The sequence below is a fragment of the Anas platyrhynchos genome, chromosome 13 (genome assembly GCF_047663525.1).
Source record: "Anas platyrhynchos isolate ZD024472 breed Pekin duck chromosome 13, IASCAAS_PekinDuck_T2T, whole genome shotgun sequence".
NCBI classification, from domain to species: Eukaryota; Metazoa; Chordata; class Aves; order Anseriformes; family Anatidae; genus Anas; species Anas platyrhynchos.
In genome coordinates this window covers 13,967,024-13,987,462 of record NC_092599.1, presented here as the reverse complement: position 1 = coordinate 13,987,462, position 20,439 = coordinate 13,967,024, and the positions used below count along the sequence as shown (strand labels likewise).

General features: G+C 64.0%; 2 protein-coding genes across 8 annotated transcripts in view; both read right to left on the bottom strand.

The window, feature by feature from the left end:
* Positions 1–80: 80 nt before the first annotated feature.
* Positions 81–2,756, bottom strand: TMEM115 (transmembrane protein 115). Its single transcript, XM_027467336.3, has 2 exons — positions 1,777–2,756; positions 81–1,191 (listed from the first exon to the last, which is right to left on the bottom strand). Exons 1-2 carry the CDS (start codon positions 2,628–2,630, stop codon positions 993–995), a joined length of 1,053 nt encoding a protein of 350 aa, XP_027323137.2. The 5' UTR covers positions 2,631–2,756; the 3' UTR covers positions 81–992.
* A 968-nt stretch (positions 2,757–3,724) lies between these two features.
* The window catches only part of CACNA2D2 (calcium voltage-gated channel auxiliary subunit alpha2delta 2), a 168,481-nt gene continuing 151,766 nt past the window's right edge, over positions 3,725–20,439 (bottom strand). For 5 of the 7 annotated variants that reach the window (XM_072044169.1, XM_072044170.1, XM_072044173.1 and 2 more), the window contains 29 exons: positions 19,812–19,970; positions 19,601–19,708; positions 19,113–19,191; positions 18,918–18,967; positions 18,328–18,417; positions 18,169–18,237; positions 17,985–18,059; positions 17,521–17,595; positions 17,066–17,137; positions 16,845–16,916; positions 16,702–16,763; positions 15,759–15,835; positions 14,584–14,604; positions 12,753–12,813; positions 8,694–8,791; positions 8,491–8,581; positions 8,268–8,330; positions 8,060–8,163; positions 7,884–7,982; positions 7,674–7,768; positions 7,432–7,479; positions 7,255–7,326; positions 6,927–7,079; positions 6,790–6,842; positions 6,630–6,685; positions 6,388–6,511; positions 6,182–6,291; positions 5,966–6,054; positions 3,725–5,640 (listed from right to left, as the gene is read on the bottom strand). In XM_072044169.1, the coding sequence (XP_071900270.1) occupies positions 5,512–5,640; positions 5,966–6,054; positions 6,182–6,291; positions 6,388–6,511; positions 6,630–6,685; positions 6,790–6,842; positions 6,927–7,079; positions 7,255–7,326; positions 7,432–7,479; positions 7,674–7,768; positions 7,884–7,982; positions 8,060–8,163; positions 8,268–8,330; positions 8,491–8,581; positions 8,694–8,791; positions 12,753–12,813; positions 14,584–14,604; positions 15,759–15,835; positions 16,702–16,763; positions 16,845–16,916; positions 17,066–17,137; positions 17,521–17,595; positions 17,985–18,059; positions 18,169–18,237; positions 18,328–18,417; positions 18,918–18,967; positions 19,113–19,191; positions 19,601–19,708; positions 19,812–19,970 (2,454 nt within the window). In that variant the 3' untranslated portion in view covers positions 3,725–5,511. The remainder of the gene's footprint in view (positions 5,641–5,965; positions 6,055–6,181; positions 6,292–6,387; positions 6,512–6,629; positions 6,686–6,789; positions 6,843–6,926; positions 7,080–7,254; positions 7,327–7,431; positions 7,480–7,673; positions 7,769–7,883; positions 7,983–8,059; positions 8,164–8,267; positions 8,331–8,490; positions 8,582–8,693; positions 8,792–12,752; positions 12,814–14,583; positions 14,605–15,758; positions 15,836–16,701; positions 16,764–16,844; positions 16,917–17,065; positions 17,138–17,520; positions 17,596–17,984; positions 18,060–18,168; positions 18,238–18,327; positions 18,418–18,917; positions 18,968–19,112; positions 19,192–19,600; positions 19,709–19,811; positions 19,971–20,439) is intronic. The other 2 variants (XM_072044171.1, XM_072044172.1) reach the window with 1 other exon arrangement.

The window sequence follows — 20,439 nt, the reverse complement described above, 5'->3', positions numbered from 1 at the left end:
GAGCAGCCCCCGTTTGGGGAGAAAACTCCTACTCGAGGCACGGCTCGGTGCCCCGGCTGCGGCGTGGAGAGGCCAACGAGTGCTCTTTCAAAGAACTGTTTATTGATACCGAAACGTCTGTGTTTTCCCTGGGTGACAAAACCTTCCCGCGTGGTCCTTTAGAAAAATAAACTCGCGCCGCCACGGGCTGCGGCCCAGAGCCCGGGGCGAGGAGCTCTGGGGAGCAGCCTCTCCCTCCCTCGCCCAGGACAGCCCGGCCACGCGGAGGGAGCAGGACAGAAGGGGGAGCCCGTTTCTACTTGAAGGAGAGAAACCCGGTGCCAGAGGAAGCAGCTTGTGCCCCGCTGTAAAAATTAATTCCAGCTTCTAGGATAATCTGGTGAACGGATTAGTGGAGCGGCAGCTGAGGGCACCAGCCCCTGCTGGGGCAATGCTGCAGCAGGAGAGGAAACAGAGGAGAGGCAACGCCACGGAATGAACGCCACGGAGCCAGGGTCGATCCCTGCTCCGGGCGCTGGCCCCACGCGGGAGCTCCGTCGGCCTCCTGCTGGGGCAAAGGGAAGGAGGGTGGGAACGGGCAGAGGACTCTGCAAAGCCCCCCGAGCCTTCCCGTTCCCGAGATCAGGAACCAAACGAAATCGAGAAAGGAGAAAACGAAGTTTCGAGTGCAGAGAAGCGAGGAAGCGCGGTGCCACTCGCTGACTTGGCTCCCCGGGTGCCCAGGAGGTCCCTTCGCGGCCTCGGAGCAGGGGTCAGCCTATGCGGACCGGCCCGAGGTCTCCCTCCGGAACAAAGCTCCCGGCGCGGGCATCCACATCCACGCCGGGGGGGCAGCGAGAGGCAGAGCCCCACGGCGCTCAGGCCCTCGGTGCTGGGCTGAGGCAGCCCCTGTCCCCGGGCCGGGAGCGTCCCCGCAGGCAGCGTCCCCGTGCGGGCGTTGGCGGCTCTCCCGCGGAGCTGGGCAGGGAGGACGGGGCCGGCAGGGCCGCAGCTCACGGCTGGGACGGGGCGTCCTCAAAGCTGATCAGGCTGCTCTCGTGGCCGGCCGCCTTCCCTGCTGCGGTGGATTCGGCGGGCAGCGGGCCCTCGCTCTTCACCACCACCTCCTCCTCCTCGTCCTCCATGCTGGGCCACGCCGTCTGGTCCTCCACGCGCTTCAGCCGCTCGTTCAGCGCCTTCAGGGCCAGCTGCCTGCAGGGTAAAAGCGGGTGGACAGAGGGGTGAGGGACGGACAGGGAGCATGGTACCTGCTCTTCCCCTCTCCTCTCACCCCACGCACAGCCCCGTGGCAGGGGGAGCAGCGACCAGCACCCACGGGCTGCCCAAGCTGGGGCTGTGGCAGAGGCGGGGAAGCCAAACGGAGGCACCGAGGCGCGACATGCAGAGCTCCCTCGCCACGTGCTGTGCTTGGGGGCTGCTCCAGAAGCAGAGAGGAGCGAGGCGAGCAGCGAGCTGGTGCCTCACCCCGTGACCGAGCTGCCGCCGCACGTGCGGGAGGGCCGGGTCGCGGCGCTGACTCAGCTCGCCTCCCGCTGCGCCACGGTGGCGGGGAGGACACGGCAGCAGGAACCGCGCCCCGCTGCCCGACACACCCCTTCCCCGGGACCCCCTGCTCGGCCCCAGTGCTGTGATTTGGGCTTGGGAAGCGGGTGGGCAGCTTGCAGCGGGTGCGAGCCAGCTGGTGGCCCCATGGAGGAGGCTCCCCTCAGCACCCTGACCCCAAATCCCCCCCGCATGGAGACTCTGGGTCCCGCAGCAGTGCGGGGCCGCTGTTACCTTCTCCTCTCGGCGTCCTGGGGGTCCGTTCCCGGCAGGCTGATGGTGATGGAGGAGGGGGCGCCCACGTCGTAGCGCTTCACCGTCTTCCGGCACAGCCTCACCTTGACCAGCAGCCCGTACACCAGGTTGGCCGCCAGCCCCACGGCGGGCTGCAGGATCTCGGGGAAGAAGGTGGCGAAGGCGAAGTGGTCGGACATATCCCCGCGGCCCCGGCTGTGGCGCTGGTAGAAGCGCAGGTAGACCCAGCTGGACAGCAGCCCGAAGCCGTAGGACACCAGCGCGGCGCTCTCCACCAGGGCAGCCAGCCGCAGGGCTGCCAGCAGCAGCAGCAGCAGGGTGGGCGCCGCCTTCACCCTCACCTGCGGCACCCTCAGCACCGTGCTGTCGCCCATCGTCTGCTTCAGCGCCACCAGCACGGCCGCCAGGAAGCCGGGCACGCCGTGGATGCGCACCTCGAACAGGTAGGCCAGGCGGAAGGTGGCGGCGTAGGCCAGGCAGTAGGCGCAGGCCCCCAGCAGCCCCACGGCCGCGTTGACGGCGGCGTAGAACAGCAGCAGCTCCAGCGCCCCCCACAGCGGCTCCAGCAGCCTCCCGGCCGCCGCCACCGTGCCCAGGCTGAGCGCCACGCCGGCCGCCCGCCGCTCCAGCAGCCCGTGGGTCAGCAGCGTCCAGAGGCGGCAGCCGGGCGGCAGCAGCAGCCCCGGGGTGACCGCCAGCGCCGGGGCCGTGTCCAGCGCGAAGGACAGCGCGTACAGCAGCAGCACGGCGCCGCTCAGCGCCTTCACCACCACGCTGCTGCCGCCCAGCGCCCGGGCCAGCTGCTGCCGGGACACCGGCACCAAGCGCCGCATGGCGGGGACAAGGCCCCGGTGTCCCCCCCCCCTCCCCGCTCACAGGGCCCGGCCCGGCCCCGGCGCCGCTCGGCCCCCGTCAGGCCCCGCCGCTGGGCCAGGCCGGGCGCGGACAAACAGAGGCGGTGCGCATGCGCGGGGGGGGGAGGGAGGGAGGGGAGGGAGGTGCGGGAAGGGGAGGGGGGGAGGGAGGGGGCGGGGCTTGGGGAGGGGGCGGGGCTTAGGAGGGAGGGGGCGGGGCGAGGAGGAGGCCACGCCCACTGGGAGGGTGGTGGGGGGATGGGGACATGGGGACATGGATAGGGGGACATGGGCATAGGGACATGGGGACATGGGGGGACGGACACATGTATGGGGACATGGGGATGTGGATATAGGGACATGGGCATATGGGGGACACACGGGGCACAGGGGACATGGGACAAGGATATTGTGGGTATGGGGGACACAGGACGTAGATATGGGGGACACGGACACGGGACATGGATATATGGGGGATATGGATGTATGGGGACATGGGCATGGGGACATGGGGTGAGTATGGGGTGGGCATGGGGGCACAGGGGGTGTAGGTATGGGGGATGTGGGTATGGGGGACACGGGCACAGGGGACACGGGATACGGGACGAGTATGATATGAACATGGGGGGCACAGGGGACATAGATATAGGGGATGCAGGCACAGGGGATGTGGACGTGGGGGACATGGGGACACAGGCAGGGGACATGGGGGACACAGGGGACACGATACAGGGGTTGGGGGACATGGTTTGGGGGCACAGGTGGGCACAGGGGGGTTGTCCCAGGGGGACACGGACACGGGGGACATGGGGGAGTCACGGGGGATGTGGGCATGGGATGAGGAGAGGGGACACACAGGGGACACGGCCCCACGGGACACGGGGACGAGGGGACATGGGGCTGGGGGGAGCCCGGGGGCCCTGCCCACGGCCTCACAAACCCACCCACACCCTGCCTGCATCCCCCCCCCAGTCCCTGCTGTGTCCCCCAGGCCCCGGCACAGCAAGGGGACACAACGGGGTCCCTGTCCCCCCTCCCACCCCCCCCAAGGGCAATGACGCAGCCACCGCCTGTGAAGTGAAAATATGAACATTATTTAATAACTGAGTCTCTGTAATAAACCATTTGAAAATATTTTACAAGGAGTCACACGCACGATATCTTACAAATCGTCTGGTTGTTGGTTTTTTTTTTTTTTGGGGGGGGAGTTTTCCAACTCTTCTGTACAAAAAAAAAAAAAAAAGAAAAAAATAAAAATAAATTAAAGGAAAGTAATTAAAAAAAAAAACAACCCAAAGCCTTTTGGATGAGCAGAGAGAAGCTTTCGGGGTGGGGCAGGGGCAGGCCACGGCCCCGGTTGGCGGGGCGGGGGCCGTGACACCCCCCCCCTCTCCTGGATTTGAACGCAAAGGGTGCGACATGTGCATATTTATAGGGTCTGGATGGTGGCGGGGGGCTGGCGCAGCACCTAACTAGACTACAGCAGTACACACACTCCCGGTAACACAGAGCCATCTGCTCAAACACGGGGCCCAGAGACAGGAACCAAACACACACCGAGAAAGCGACAAGCAGAATGACCATTAATTAACCCCAGCGCTAATTAGCGCCTCCCCGGCCCCCTCCCCGCCGTCCCCGGGTGGTCCGTGGGTTTGCTCCTGTCCCCACATCCCCCTCCCATCCCTCCCACCACCCAAAAAAAAAGCCCCATGCCCGTGGGGCTGGAGCTGGGGGCACCCAGCGGGGACCTGGTGGCACCCGGCATGGCCCCGCTGGGGACACGGGCGGCTCGGGGACAGGCAGCGTGTCCCTTTGGGGCACAGCGTGTCCCATTGGGGACAGGCAGTGAATCCCTTTAGGGACAGAGTGTGTCCCTTTTGGGGTCACACAGCTTGTCCCATTGGGGACACACAGCGTGTCCTTTTGGGGATGCATAGCGCATCCCATCTGGGGACACACAGCGCGTCCCATCTGGGGACACACGGTGCATCCCTTTGGGGACACACGTCCCGTCCCGTTTGGGGACACACAGCGCATCCCTTTGGGGCCCGGTCCCGCTGGCCGGCACACGGTTTCTTTGGCAGGGCGGGACGGAGGGGCCGAGCAGGGCTGGGGCGGGCGGACGGGAAGGGTTTCACAGTGATCTGCAGAACGGAAAAGAAAAAAAAAAAAGTACTTTTTTTTTGTGTTTTTTTTTTTTTTTTTCCTCCTTTTTCACCCCAATTTCTGTGCCCAAGGATGAATGAGAGCAGATGAGCCGAGAGCGGGGACCGTGGGCTCGGCCCCGTCCTGGCAAAGGCGACGCCTGGCTCCCCGCAGGGACGCTGCCACCCGCCGCTGTCCTCCCGCACGCCCGGGGGGCCGGACCCCCCCCAATAAATCATACCGACCGTCTCCATCACCTTCCCTATTTTCAGGTTATATTTTTTCCCCCCTCTTTTTTTTGTTTTTTCTCATTTTTTTTTTTATGTTTTTTCCCCACGTGTCCTCGTCGCTGGCCACAAACGCCGTCGTTCTCCAGGCTGAAACTCAACGTAGAAAGATCTGGTTTAAAATCTTCAGGCTAAAAAAATAGGCGAGGGACCAGGGGGGGGGAAGGATGATGTGGTGTGTGTGGGGGGGGCACAAGGCGGGGGCTTTCCAAGTCCGAGCGGCCAGGGCGGCCGGACGCCCTCCTGTTTTTTTTTGGGGGGCCCCTGCCCGCACCCCGGCTCTTCTTTGGATGCGGCCGTGGGGAGCGCAGGGGGGGGGGCGTCCCCGGGGCTGGGGGGGGTCCCCAGGGAGGTGGCTCCCGTCCCGCCGGGGCCTCGGGAGGGGATGGAGATGGAGGCTGAGAGAACAGGAGGGCGGCGGGCGCGGGTTAAAGGCAGGCGGCCGGGGGCAGCGGGTGCCGGCTGGCGCTGGAGTAGAGGAGCAGCAGCTGCAGGGAGAGCAGGACCCCGAGGGAGGGGGCGAAGGAAGCCCCTCGGCCGCAGTCTGAGGTATCTTCCTGGGGGGGCAAAGGGAGAGCGGCCGTGGGGCACCCCCGGAGCTGCCGCCGAGCCCCAGGGGCACCCGATGTGACCCCGCTGTGCCTCGTCCCCTGCCCCCACCCCCCAGACCCCCACGGTGCTGCCCACCAAGACCCCCACAGCTCCGCTCCCCCAGGGTCCCCCCCAGGGCTCCGATCTCCCCCCGGGGGTCCCCCCACAGCTCCATTCCCCCCCCAGGAGGTCACCCCGTGGCTCTGCCCCCCCCCAGGGATCCCCCGGAGCTCTGCTCCCCTCCCCGTGGGCAGCCCCCCGCCCCGATCCCTCCCCGCGCCCCCCACGTACGGTTGCATTGTAGTCGAAGCAGATGTGGGGGCCTTTCCGGTAGCGGGGCCTGTCCACCAGCTCACACTGGTTCGGGTCTCTCGGGGGAGCTTTGCGGGTCAAGGAAACCACAGGGACCAGGGTGGTGGTGGCGGGGACGACCCCAACCACGGGGCAGCCCCCTCCCCCGACCCCACACCCCCCCTGCGCTCCCTCCCCCAGCCCCCCAAAGGATACCCCTGACCTCCGCCTGCAGCAGCTTGACGGACTCGCACTGGCTGCACAGGGGCTTGTCGGCCACCACGAAGAGCAGGTTGGTGTTGGCCAGCCTCTGTGCGTGGAACAGCCTGGGGAACACGAGATTGGTCACCGTCCCGTCCCATTCTGTCCCCAAACAAAGCCTATGGGGCCACGCAGCCCCCCAGCCGCGGGGCCAGACCCACCTGGAGCAGTTCCCACAGTCGATGATGGCGTTGTAGGTGGCGTTGACGGTGCTGAAGTAGTACTGCGTCTGCTTCATGATGCAGCTCGTCTCCCGGGCCTCCATGCTGTCCGCCGTCACGTCCTCTGCGCCCGCACAGAGCCGTGGGATGGGGGCACGGGGGGCACGGGGGGCCTGGGGCTGCGTGTCCCCGGCCAGGGGGATGTCACCTGCCCGCCCCCACGTCCCCATCCCTGCACTCACCCGTCTGGAACCAGCTGCTGTAGGTGAGGCCGTAGAGGAACTGCTGGAAGAGGGACCTGGGGACGCAGTGCATGGCCACATGAGCTGTGCCAGCCCTGGGGACGTGCTGGTGTCCCCCAGGGGCATCCCAGGGAGGGGACGCAGCACCGATGGCACTCACCAGGCGGCGGCTGAGGTCCACCAGGCGAGGTTCAGCAGGTCGGCCACGGTGGGCTGCGAGCAAGGAGAGGGGCAGGAGTGAGGCAGCGGGTCCTGGCGTGGTGCCGGGGCACCCCGCGGGTCCCTGGGGGCACTCACCACGAAGACGCCGCGGGGCGCAGCCCCCGTGTTGCTCTGGGCCTCGGGGGCGCAGACAGACTGGAAGTCGTAGGACTCCTTGCGGGCGTAGAAGGAGTTGTTGTAGAGGGCGGACATCAGGTTGGCGTCCACCTCGCTGAAGAACTTGCCCACCTGGATGGGGACACCACAAACTGGGTCTGCACCAAGTCTGCACAGTGGGACCATGCCTCCGGGTCTCCCACGGCGGAGACTCGGGGTGTGTAACACCACATGTGGCACGAGGCTGGAGTCCTCAGCTCCCTCGTGCACACCAGGAGAGGAGCGTTTTGGGGGCTGCAGTGCTCACCTGGTACCAGTGATCCTCCTGGTTGGAGAGCACCAGGAAGCCTCCGTCGTCAATGAGGACGCAGATGAGGTCCTGGGGAAGGAAAACGGGGTCACCCTGCGGGGAAGAAGGGGGACAGGGGCCAGCAGGCCCTCCCCCCGGACCCTCGCTGTGCCCCCAGCCCTGCCCACCACCCACCTTGTTGTTGGCCTCGCAGTCCATCTCGCAGCTGCTCGAGGGGTCGCACTGTCAACCGAAATGGGGTTAGGGGAGCCGTCCTCCCCTGCCAGGGCCACCCGTCCCCAGTGGGATGTCCCCAGTGAGCCAGAGGGAACACGGGCAGCACAGCCCGGCAGTGCTCCCCAGCCACCTCCCCGCTGAGCAGAGCCCAGTCCCTGTCCCCGTCCCCATCCCTGTCCCCGTCACTGTCCCCAGCATACCCGGCGGGCGCCCAGCTGGTCGCGGTCTGTCCGGTTGCTTGCCAGCACCTTGAACTTCTCCGCCCAGGCCTCCAGGTCCAGCTTCACCCCCACCACTGGGGAAGAGCAAAGGGGAGCCGCAGGCAGCGGGGGGGACGGGGTCAGCCCCGGCTCGGGATGGGGACAGGGCTGTCCCCAGCCCAGCAGCACCGGGACCTGGCCCCTGCTCACCTGCCGGTTTCAGCGTCTTGCCCCCGATGCTGAGCTCCACGGCGGTGCTCACCAGGATCCCGATGGTGTTGTTCTCCAGATCCAGCCCCCGGTATCCGGCTACAAAGGGCAGGGGTGACATGAGGGGACATGCAGGGCCAGCCTGGGACACCTTGCGGCACCCCGCTGGCACTCACCGTCCCGGTAGGGCGGTTTGAAGATGTAGCCCTTGTTATCCAGGCTCCGGCGGTAGAAGCTGGCATTGAAGGGCTCCGGTTCCTCCTCCCAGTCATCCGCAGCCCTGGAAAGGAGCAGACATGGTTGTGGATGTCACTTGTCCCTGGCTCTGCCATCAGATGTGTCACCACGAGGGGCTGGCCACGCAAACCCCGCCAGGACACTCACTTGTTGGGGAAGACGCGGGTGATGCCCCCATCGGTGGCTGCGAAGACAGCCAGGAGACTGTACCTGCAGGGAGAGGGGACGGGGATGCCGGGAGTTGGTGGGGTTTTGCTCACCCCCCTGGCTCCATCCCTGTCCCCCGTCCCACCCCACGATGTCCCTGAGCCCCTCTGCCCTTGCATCCCCAGGGGCGGCTGCGGGGAAGGGTCCCCTGGCCCCTGCCTACGTGTTGAGGTCCTGGTCCTTCCAGACGCGCTCCACCAGCTGCTGCGTGATGCCCGTGTCGAGGATCAGGTTGTGCAGGAGGAAATTGTCACCTTGGGAGAGGAGGAGCAGGAGGTGAGGGCCGGTGCCCGCAGGGCCACCCGCGCCCCGGCGCTGCCACCCCAACGCCCCGCGCCCTGTTGCGAGCCGGCCCTGGCTACTCACACTGCTTGGAGTCTGGGGTCACCTTTTCCATGAGGGCAATAAAGTTCTCCAGGAACTCGGTGTTGTTATCCGACAAGTCGAGGTCTTTGCAATACTCTCTGGGGTTTGGGTGACAACGTTTGTGGTTCGCAAGGATGGAAAAGGTAAGGTCAGTTTTCCCCCCGCGCTGGTCGTGCTCGTGTCCCCTCTCCTGCCGGGCTCTGGCCGGGTGCCCACGGGCCCCGTGTCACCTCCTCGCCCCGTGGAGAGCCACGCCGGGCTGCGGGCAGCTCTGCCACCCGCCGTGCCCCTGGCTCTGTCACCTCTGTGTGCACTGCGGTGCCACCAAGGCGCTGTCACCTCCCTGGAGGTGTGTGAGCCCCAGGGCTGCCCTCGCAGGTGCTGGATGATGTCTGAAGGCATCTCAGTTTGCCCAGTTTGCCACAAACTGATGCACCCCTGCCCCTGCTCTTCCCGTACTGGGAGAGTGCCACCACTTCAGCCACCGCGCCCCGTGTCCCCGCTTGTACCCACCAGCAGCAGGACTTACCTTGGGCTCACGCTGGGGACCCTGGGGACGGGGAGGGCAGCGACACCGTGCCCACCCGGCCCTTTGCACCCCAGGGCCAGCTGCTGGCATGTCCGGGGCGATTTTGGGGAGGGGGCTGCCTTGGGACCCCCTCCCTGGGTCGCCGCGTCCCCGCTCAGGGGGGAGCAGCCACCTGCACGGCCACGCAGACGCGCGCGGACACAGGGACTTGCACACCCATGGGGAGAACACGGGATATACGGTTTCTGAAAATGACCACGTTGTAGGGCACCCCCTGGTTTGTGCTGGCGGGGAGGGGGCTCACGGAGCTGCTCCCAGGATGTGGAGCGCTCACCTCGAGTTCCAGACCCCCCCTTTTTATTGTTTTTGCACCCAAAGCTCTGCAGATCGAGCTGCAAAAGCCGTGCCCACCCCTGCCCCATGCCTTCCTAACTAAACAGCCCCGGGGGGCAGCGCGGGGCAGAGGCACTCCTTCCTGCCCCACCTCCGGCACCATCCTGACCGCATTGATGGGCTGGGTTCATAGCAAGAGCAGTTTTATGTTTCTCCTTAAGGTTCTGCTTTGGCTCCTGCATTTCTCAGACCTCACCGCCCTGGCGCATTGCACCTGAGACAACCCCAAAGCCACCTGTGACCGCTCTTCAGCTGTGCATTTTGAGTGATTTTTGTATCGAATCAGTAAACTGAGCAATGACCGCTGAGGGCATGGGGCACCCGTGGGTGCTGCAAGCAGCCGTGCGCTGTAGGATCACCCCGCTGATGTCCCCGCGAACCGCAGCCATAAAGTACCCACCAGCAGGCCCCATAAATGTGAGGCTGGTGCCGTGCCCAAGGTTTGGGGTACGCCGGTGCTGGATGGGGCACAGCGGTCCAGGTGGGGCAGGAGTGCTGTGGGCAGCCAGCTGGCTGGGCTTATCTGCAGGGCTTTAAACTAGCCGTGGTGGGGAAGGGGATGCGCCCCTGAGTGCAGGAAGCATGCCTGAGAACAATGTCCCTCTAATTCACAGCTGGGAAATACGCGTGACCTGTCCCAGCGTGATCAGGAATAGTTTTGGAGACGTGGTGTGACCGACTGCCCTGCTGAAGTGCCTTGACACCAACGCATGCAGCACGGGAAGCAGGCAAGAAGAAGTGCAAACCACGGTGCAATTAGACAAATCCGAGCTGATTGCTGCCACAGAAACGTGGTGGGACCGACCACGTAACTGCAACACCGGGAGAGAGGGCTGCAAGCTCTTCAGAAGGGATGGACAGGGAAGGGAGGGGGTGTTGCCCTCTACATTAGGGAAGGGATTGTTTGTGAAGAGAAGCCTCTGAGAAACAGCCAGGGGCAGGTGGAGAGCTTGTGGGTGCGTTGAGGACTGCACCAGTAAAGGCCAGCTTCTGGCTGGGGCCTTCTCCAGGCTGCCTGATCCATGGAGCCTGTGGACGAGGCCTTCGTGCTGCAACTACAAGAAGCGCTGCGCTCACACGCCCTCATCCCCACGGGGGACTTCGACCTCCTGGGTGTCTGCGGGGAAAGCTGCAGGGCTGGGAGCACCCCAGGAGGTTCACAGACTGCGGTAAGGATAACTGCTCCAGGTGTGAGCCAAACCGCCCAGAGGAGAAGCGTTGCTGGGCCTGGTGCTCACCAGCGTGGAAGAGCTCACGAACGAGGTCAAGACTGGAGGCAATCTGGGCTGCAGTGACCATGCCCTGATTGGGTTGGTGATTTTGAGGAATACAGGGCCTGGCAAAGAGCAAAGTGAGGCCCTGGGCTTTCAAAGAGCAAACTTCAAGCTATTTAAAGACCTAGGAGCTGAGACCCCCTGAACACTGTCCATAGGGACAAAGGAGCTGAGCAGAGCTGGAGACTCTTTAAGGAGGTTTTCCTTAGCGCACAAGAACTCTCCGTCCCCCTGTGTAAAAAGGCAGGCAGGGAGGGCAGGTAACTGGGATGGCTGAGCAAGGACCTGCTGGTCAGGATGAGGCACAGGCAGTGGGAGCAGGGACGAGTGGCCTGGGAAGGGCACAGGGATGGGATCAGGAAAGCCAAGGCACGGATGGGACTGAGCTTGGTGAGGGACAACAGGAAGGGACTCAGCAGGTTTGAGGCCATCCGATGAAACTAAACACCTACAAGTCTATGGGGCCTGATGGCATCCATCCCAGGGTGCTGAGGGAACTGGCTGATGTAGCCGCCAAGCCTCTCTGCATCATATGTGAAATGTCCTGGCAGTCGGGTGAAGTCCCTGGTGACTGGAAGAGGGGGAACATCACTCCCATTTTTAAAAGGAAGGAAAACCCAGAGAACTACAGACCAGTGAGCCTCACCTCTGTGCCTGGCAAGATCATGGAACAGGTCCTCCTGGAAACTACATGTATGTCGAGGCATGTGCAAGACAAAGAGGTGACCCGAGACAGCCAGCACGGCTTCACCAAGGACAAATCGTGCCTGACCACTCTGGTGGCCTTGTGATAGAGTGACTGCATCAGTCGGCAAGCTAAGACCAACCAATGTCATCTGCCTGGGCTTCTGCTAGGCCTCTGGCGTGGCCCCATATGACATCCTGGTCTCCAAATTGGAGAGAGATGGATTTTCTGGGTGGACCATTCAGTGGGTAAGCTTGAGAAGTGGGCCCGCATGAACCTAGTGAGGTTCTACAAGGCCAAGTGCAAGGTGCTGAACCTGGGCTGGGTCAATCCCAGGCAGGACAGACTGGGAGAAGAACCCACTGAGAGCAGCCCTGCAGAGAAGGACTTGGGGGTTGTGGTGGATGAGAAGCTGGACATGAGCCAGCAGTGAGCACTTGCAACCCAGAAGGGCAACTGCATCCCGGGCTGTGTCACAAGGAGCGGCCAGCAGGGCAGGGAGGTGATTGTCCCCCTCTGCTCTGCCCTCCTGAGGCCCCACCTGCAGTGCTGCGTCCAGGCCTGGGGCCCCCAGCACGAGAAGGATGTGGGGCTGTTAGATCGGGTCCAGAGGAGGGCCACAAAGCTGATCAGAGGCTGGAGGGGGAGGAGAGATTTAGATTGGATGTTAGGAAGGAATCCTTTCCTCAGAGGGTGGTGAGGCACTGGCACAGGCTGCCCAGGGAAGCTGTGGATGCCCCATCCCGGGAGGTGTCAAGGCCAGGTTGGACGAAACCCTAAGCAACCTGATCTGGTGGGTGGCGTCCCTGCCTATGGCTGGGGGTTGGAACTGGGTGATCTCCGAGGTCCCTCCCACCCCGGGCGCATCTGTCTGTCTGTCTGTCTGTCTGGGATTTTCAGAAACTATACCTATATATGCACGTGCGCAGCGGGGCTACGCCACGTCCATATATACCGCGTCCATACAGAGCGCACCGCGCGACCGGCTGGGCACGGATGAGCAACGCCGTCCCCGTGGGGGACCGCAGCCCCCGTCACCGCACGGCACGCGGGAACACGACACAGACAGCAGCGGGGGACAGGCACGACGAGGCGAGGGGAGGTGGGAGAATGGGGAGGGGGGGTCAGCGGGGCCGGGGAGGGGATGCACACCTCGGCAAGCGCACACACAGAGCTACCTGGGAGCAATGAACACATGTCCCTCCGACTCAAAGCTGTTTGGCAGCAGGTATTCAAAATCTGCAACAGAAAGGCGACGTTATCCGGCGGGGGCTGCCAACAGGGCGCCGGGGGGCGTTAGGAGGGAGAGAGACAGACAAGAGAGAGAGGGCAGGGAAAGAGACCGGCTGCGTCGGTGACAAGAGAGAAAGGAGAGGCCGTCGTGCCGGCCGGCCGCCCCCCACGTTGGGAGGATTTGGACCGAATTGGCTGGTTGGCGGCGCGAGCGCGCTCGGCTCGGCGGGGCGGCACGCGGGGACACGCGTGTACGTGCTCACACACATATATAGGCACGCGTCCACGTGCGTATATATGCGCGGCTGGTGGCGTCTCTCTCTTATTAGGGTCATCGACAACGGGAGGGAACCGCATGCTGTGCTCGTGGGCGCAGGAGAACCACCGAAACACTTGGTCGTCAGAGAGAAAAGGAGATTTCAGGCATCGGCATGGCCAAACCGGGCACCTTGACGAGGACAGTCCAACCAGCGGCTCGTCCCCAGGGCGAGGGGACGCGTAACGCACCGCGGGGTCCTGCCGCGGGCACCCCCCTCCCGTCCCCGGGGCGGCGGAACCCCCCGGGGACGTGCGTGGGGAGGTGCCACGGGACACCCCGGGGTCCCCACGGTGTCACCCCCCCACCCCGGCGGGCACCGCCGCCCCCCTCAGTGCGTTGCGCGGCCCGGCCCGGCCGGAGGTTGGACTGTTGCTCTCCGAGGGCTGTAGGCAGGGGCTGGGTACAAGCCGATGAGAGGAAGAGGAGGAGGAGGAGGAGAGGAGTACAAAACACTCGTACTGAGCCCATCCGCATCGCCATCGCAGGGGCGCCGGGAGGAGGCAACTCAAGGCTGATGGGACAGGGCTGAGGGGGACGCTCGCGCCTCCGCCTGCTGCCGCCCCCGATCTCCTGTCCCCGCTGTCCCCTCCCCGTCCTCCCCACAGAGCCATGCAGGTGCCGGGCTGACCCAGGCCAGGGGATGCACCCCACACGGCAGGGGGACGCGGGCCACGTCCCACCATGGGTGGCATCGGTGACAACCACAGGGAGACCACCCTAAGCCCCCCCTCCACGCCGAGGGGCTCCAAGTCCCGGGGTGAGAGCTGGTGCCGGGATGGGGCCAATGCCCAGGGACACAGGGACATCGGGGGCTGCCCCAAAAAGCCCGACCCAGAGGATGAAGGTGGTGGCGGGAGCGATGTTGAGGGCACCGCCAGGGTCCCTGGGCCCTGTCCCCCCACCCCGCACCCCCCAGCCCCGCTCTGCACAGCCCTATCCCGTTCAGGTTGAGTTGTCTTAGAGGGGGGGGAAGCGAAGGAGCCGGGGTCGGGGGGGGGAGAAGAGAGCTGGAGGGGTGAGAGCAGGGAGAGGGCGGCAAGAAGAGGGATCGGCGGAGGAGGAAGAGCAGGATCCAGGGCTGGCTACGAAAAACCTCATCAATCAGAAAGGGTTTCGGATGAGACCGGCTCTTGAGCGGTGTCAGGTCGGATTTCGGAGCGATGCACGGGAAGGGAGTGGGGGTAACCGTGGGAAAGCTCTCATGGACATAACAAGACATGTTGCTTCCAAATAAAGGGGGGGCTGGAGGAGTGGGGGACGAGGAGGAGGAGGAGGAGGAGGAGGAGGAAGGAGGAGGCAGGGGGTCGGTGGTGGTTTGCAGGTTCGGCAAACGGGCAGGGAGATGGGCAAGCAGGGGGGGGAGAGGTGGGGGAGCCGTGGAGGCAGGGCTGGGGGGGCCGGACACGGGGCAGGGACGGGGTGGTGAAGGTGAGTGGTCTGAGACTGAAAATACTTGCCCTTCATTTTGATGTTTGGTACTGTGTGAATCCACCATAGAGAGAAAGCAAGAAAAACAACAAACAAAAAAACAACAAACAAAAAAAAAGGGGGTTGGGTGGAAAGGGGGAAGGGGGGCACAAACAATATTTTATTCAATCGCCGTTTGAATAAAAATATTGTGTATCATAATCATACCAAAAGGAAACCTCTTGCAAAAAAACGACATGAAAAAGAAAAGGAAAGAAATAAAAAAAATAATAAAACCAACCAGTAAAGAAACCAAAAGGCCACAGTGAAATAATAAAAAAGATGCCAAGATATCACCAGAGAAATATATAGATATATATTCAGTACTCCAAAGGAAAATGAGAGTCAGTAGCAAACACTTGCAACAGTCTTGATACAGCAACGCTCTCGCTGCGTCAGCGGGGCATGCAGAAAGTCCAGGCTGGGGGAGGCGGGGGGGGGGGAGCGGGGTTTGGGGTTTGGGGACCCCCCTCCCGGGACGGGCCCGGCGCGGTCCCCGCGGGGCGCACGGCGGCCGGAGGGGCCGGGGGGCGTCGCTGGGGGCTCCACGCCAGCCCCGCGACGGGGGGAGAGGGGTTTGGGGTCCGGGGTGGGGTTAGGGGGGGGGAGAGAGAGAAAGAGAGGGGGCCAGGCTAACACACAAGTACACGGATTAATTCGAAAGGAAAGGCAAAAAATCGAAAGCAACCCAAACCGAACTCATCGAAACGAGAAGAATGGTCGAAAGCAAAAGAAGAATCGTAATAAAACGAAGGAAATAAATAAATAAATAATAATAATAATTAAAAAAAAAAAGAAAAAAGACCCATGCAGACTTTCACAGGCTTGCAAGTTCTCTGGCTGCTGCAACGCTCCCTGACCCCAGCAGGCGCCTGCCCCTCGGGTGCTGGGGGCGCATCGTGCCGGGGTGCAGCCCTGGCACCCCCAGGCGCAGCTGGCCCCTGCCTCAGCGTGTGTGCGCTCACCTCCTCACGCCTCTTTCATTTATTTATTTTTTTTTACTTCTTTATTTATTTTTCATTATTATTTTGCTTTCCTCTCACAGCTATTCTCATCCCTTTTCTCATCGGGCTTCGCTTCGTTCTGTCCCCCCCCGACAGCCGTTTCTGGGGGGGCCGGGGCAGAGGGTGTGCGGGGGGGCACGGGGAGGGCAGGGGCTACTTACACTTCACTTGCAGGATCTGGTCGCTGAGGTTGGCCTGGATGTAGTAGGTGCTGTAGGGCGGCAGGACCAGCCCCAGGCTGCGGAGGGGAAAGCAGACGGGCGGCGTGAGGCTCAGCACCCACCCGGTGCTGTCCCATGTGGGCACCCACCGACACCACGCGGCACCCACGGGTGTCCTGGAGTGCCTGAGGATGTCCTGGGCTGTCCACGGACATCCTGGGGCACCCAGGGCTATCCTGGGGCACCCAGGGACATCCTGGGGCACCCAGGACCACCATGGGGCACCCAGGAAAATCCCAGAGCACCTGGGGATATCCTTGAGCGCCCAGCGACATCCTGGAGCACCCAGTGATATCCTGGAGCACCCAGGACCACCAGGGGGCACCTGGAGCTCCCCAAGACCATTCCTGGAGCTCCCACAGACATCCTGAAGCACCCGCGGATGTCCTGGGGCCACCCCCTGAGCACAGGGAGGTGAGGAGCCTGCCCAGCCAAGGCTGAGATGGGTACCAAGGGTACCGAGTGCCTGCCGGGTACCAAGGGAGATGCGCGTGGAGGAGGGACCAGCTGTCCCCACACAAGGGAGGAAGCCAGGAAGAGCCACAGCCCTCGAAGGAAGAGCCAGGAGCTGCCCGGTTTGGGGAGAAAGAAGAAAACTGTTACGTGGGCACCAGCTCCGGGTGAATCCGTGCACCGGGAGCGTCTGGTGCACCGGGTGCTGGGGATGACGTGGTGATCCTGAAGGTCTCTCCCAGCCTGGATGGTTCTGGGGGTTCTGTAAATGTGGAGGGAGCTCTGCTCCCCACCTCCAAAGCAACCTCCTGCGCAATGACCTGCAGCCCCCAGTCCCTGGGACACGCTCCTGGTGGCCTCGGGGACCTCTGGAGCTTCAGGCACGAGGCCACGTCCCCCTGCCAGCACGGGTCCCGCCGAAGCTGCTCACCTGTAGTTGGTGCTTTTGATGGGGGCCCACGTGTAGGTCCTGAACACCTCGTCGATGTATTGCTGCGGACCAGAGGCAGCGAGTCAGGGCTCTGTGGTGCCGGGACCGTGGCTCCGGCTGTGACCCCCTCCCCTGCTAATTACCTCGTCCAGGGACTTGATCAGGGTCTTGATGAACCTCTGCCCGTCGTTTCCATCAATCATGCTTCTCCGGATCTGGGGGACACAGGGGAGGTGACTGAGGGCAGCCCGGACGGGGCGTGTGGGCCCCCCAGCACCACCCAGGGGACTGTAACCCGTCGGGGATCGGTGCCGGGGCAGCGGGTGCCAGCTGTGCCCCGCCACCTGCCCCAGGCTCTGCCCACCTCCTCCTTGTTCTCGTCCTCCAGCTCGGCGTCCAGGAAGTCCAGCGTCACCGGCTCGCGGAAATTGATGATCTGCAGGCAGAGAGGGAGGCACGGGAAGGACTCAGGGCTCCCACAGCCGCCGCTGAGCCCAGACAAACTCCTCACAGCCTGCGCGGGGCGGCTCTGCTCCTCCCTGTGCCACGGTGGGAGAGACCCCGGGGGCACAGCATCCCCTGAAGCAGAACGGGGACAGAAATTCCCCCGTTCCTGCTGCATTAACACCAGTGATGAGCTAAGAGGGATGCTGCTGCCAGCGAGACAGATCCACCCTGCTCGCTGCTGCCGCCTTGCTCCCTGCCCGGTGCCCAGTGATGAATCCCCTCGAGTAGCCGCTCTGCTTCTCCCTGCCTCAGTTTCCCCCCCGGGGGGCAGAGGCGAGGACCCAGCAGTGGGGGGAGCGCTCCCCTGCTCACCTGGGGCTGCAGGTTGGGGTGCAGCAGCACGTAGCCGTTCAGGTCGATGGCGAAGACGTAGCCGTTCGCCCCCAGCTGCGGGAGGACAGGAGGGGTGAGCGCAGCCTGGCAGCTCTGTGGTGTGCCATGCCCACGCCACCCATCAGCTCTGCAGGCTCATTTTTGTTTTTCTCTCCAACCTCCCAAACTCAGCTCCAACCCCCCTTTTGCACAGCACTGTGATGGGAACACAGGGGCAGGGAAACCCAGAGCTTTTTCCTCTCTCCCCGCCTTTGGATTTTGTCCTCTGGGCAGTTCCCACTGACTGTGAATGGTTCTGCTCTGTGTCTCCAAGTGCCACCCGCCTGCCCCCACAGTCACTGCCCCAAGGACTGCTGCTGCAGCTCTGCCAGAGCTGCCCACGCCGCAGCAGGGCCGTGGGGAGCCGTGGGGCAGGGATGGATGGGGAACACCCCCCCACGCACATTGTAACGTGGCGTCAGCTTCTTGATGTCGTTCAGCGCCACGTCGATCCCCATCACGCCCAGGATGAGCTGGTTCTGGAAGGAGGCGAGGGGCAACAGCGTCAGGGCTCGGGCTCTGCCCAGAACCCAGCAGGCAGCACCCAGGGGTGCCAGCACCCCATCTAGGGTGCGAGGCGGCTCCTACCTTCCTGTCGCTGCTGTCCTCGGTCAGGTTGAACACCGGCAGTGTGCCTGTCACCACCAGCCCCAGCCCCTGTGCGAGCACAGAAGGGTGTCAGCCAGCCCCTCGCTGGCACCTGGGCGTTGTGGCCCTGTGGGGGCTGCACGGGGCCGGGGTCCTCACCAGGGCATCCTGGTAGACGTTGGTCCACTGGACCTGCTTGGCTCGGTTCCCAGCCAGGACCATGGGTCTGCCCAGCACGTCCAGGTACTCCTGTGGGGACAGAGGGGACGGAGTGACACCGGGGCCCTGCACCCGGTGCTTGGTGATGCCCCGCTCCCAAATCACAGCTCAGCACTGGGTGCCCCGTGTCCACCACCCGTGGGTGCTGCCACCACCAGGAGCTGCCCCGGGAGCAGTGGCTGCTGCTGGCAATATCCGAGGGGAATTGCTGCAGCAGGAATCCCCAAGCGGGGGTGCTGATGTGCCAGCAAGGCGCTGCTCGCTCTGCTCCGTGCTGGGAAAGCAGCAGGGAAGGGGCCTCCAGCCCCGAGCAGCCCCGGGGTCACATCTGTCCCCGAGGGGAGTGTGGGGACCCTGCTGGGAACCCCACAAAGTGGTGCCTGGTAAGGGAAAGGGGCAGAGGGTGCTGCAGAGGATGACTTATTCCAGTGGCATCATGCTCTTCGCCAGCATTTTGGGGCTGTGCAGCACTTTGGGGTGCCTGGGGAGGGCGGCTCTGCCTGCTGCCACGTGCCAGCACCCTGCCTCACCTGCGTGTTGATGCGGATGGCGCCGATGGAAGGGATTTCAAAGTAGTAACCTTGGAAAGAAAGAGAAATGCAGGTAGGGAGCCCGCCACCCTGCAGTCCATCTGTCCTGCCATCCATCCTGCTGTGCGAGGTGCCTGCACCCTGCTGGGTGGCCCTGCACACCCCGGGGACACCCGGCACCAGCCCCCTGCTCACCTTTGTTGGCACACGCCATCCACTGCAGCGGGGTCACGTCGTAGTTGTGCTGCCCGACGGAGAAGGTGAAGACACGCACCTGCGGCACAGCGAGGCTGTGAGCTCCCCTGAGGACATGGGGGCAGCACTGGGGACCCTATGGGGGTCCCTGGGCTCGCCCGGCAGCGCAGAGCCCCGTCCCCACACCCCAGGGTGTGCTCCCACCAGGGTGGGTGCTCAGGGGACCTGCTGGCCCCATCCCTCCCCGCGCACCAAGGTTGGTGCTGGCAGCGGCGCAGCAGCCGCCCCATTACGGGGGCAGTGGCTCGGAGCAGGAGCGGGCGGGCTGGGGAAATAGCTCCTGGCAAATGAGGCGGAAGCCGGCAATAAAGCTGCAGGATCCCAGCTGGTCCTGCTGCACGATGCCACCTCCCTGCCAGAGCCGGGCCGGGCTCCGTGCGCACACGCGTGTGCCCGGCTGTGTGCTGCACGCAGCCGTGGGTGCTCACCGTTTTGTTGGGCCAGTTGTACTTCTCGAAGACGTCCTGCACCCGGTCCTCGCCGCCGTCCGTGAACATCATGATCATCTTGTTGCAGTTGGCCCGCGTGATGTTGGACTGCGAGGCAGAGGGGCGGCGCGTGGGGCAGGCCCACGGGCGCAGCCTGCCCTCCCCTGCCAGCCCGCAGCCCCGCTGCCCTCCCCACCGGGCCCCAGCTCACGTTCTGCAGCTGGTCGAAGGCGTACTCGAAGCCGGCCTTGTAGTCGGTCGTGCCCTTGGCCACCATCCCCTGCACGTCCTCCTTGAAGACCTTCTTGTTACGGATGTTGGCCTGCACCAGGTGCTTGAAGCACGACACCGGCTTCGCCTTCTCGTTGAACTGGGAGGGAGAAAAGAGGGCAGCGAGTTTCAGAGAGAGGATGGGGATCCAAAGGCAGCCCCGGTGGGCACAAAGCACCCGCGGGCTGGAGCACCCCACACGCAGTGTCCTGGTGGCACAGGGACAGCGGGACGAGTGGGGACACCGGGGTGACCTCAACCTGGTGCAGTCAGAAGCCAAAGCCATCAGCCACTGATGCCATTGTGCTCCCTGGCTTTGCTTGTGGCCAGGGGTGCAGCATCCCCGGGGTGACAGCCACCACGTGCCCAGCGCTCCCCAAACCTCCTGAGACCCCTCAGTGGCATGTGGGGTGAAGGGCAGGGCTCAGCCCGGCACGTCTCCCCCAGCCCCTGAGCCTGGGGCTGCCCTGGCTGGGTTCAGGATCCAACCTCCAGCACGCCAGGGCTGTGGCTGCTGCGGGGCTGTGGCTCTCCTTGAGCTGGCCTTGAGCTGAAATGCATCCAGCAGC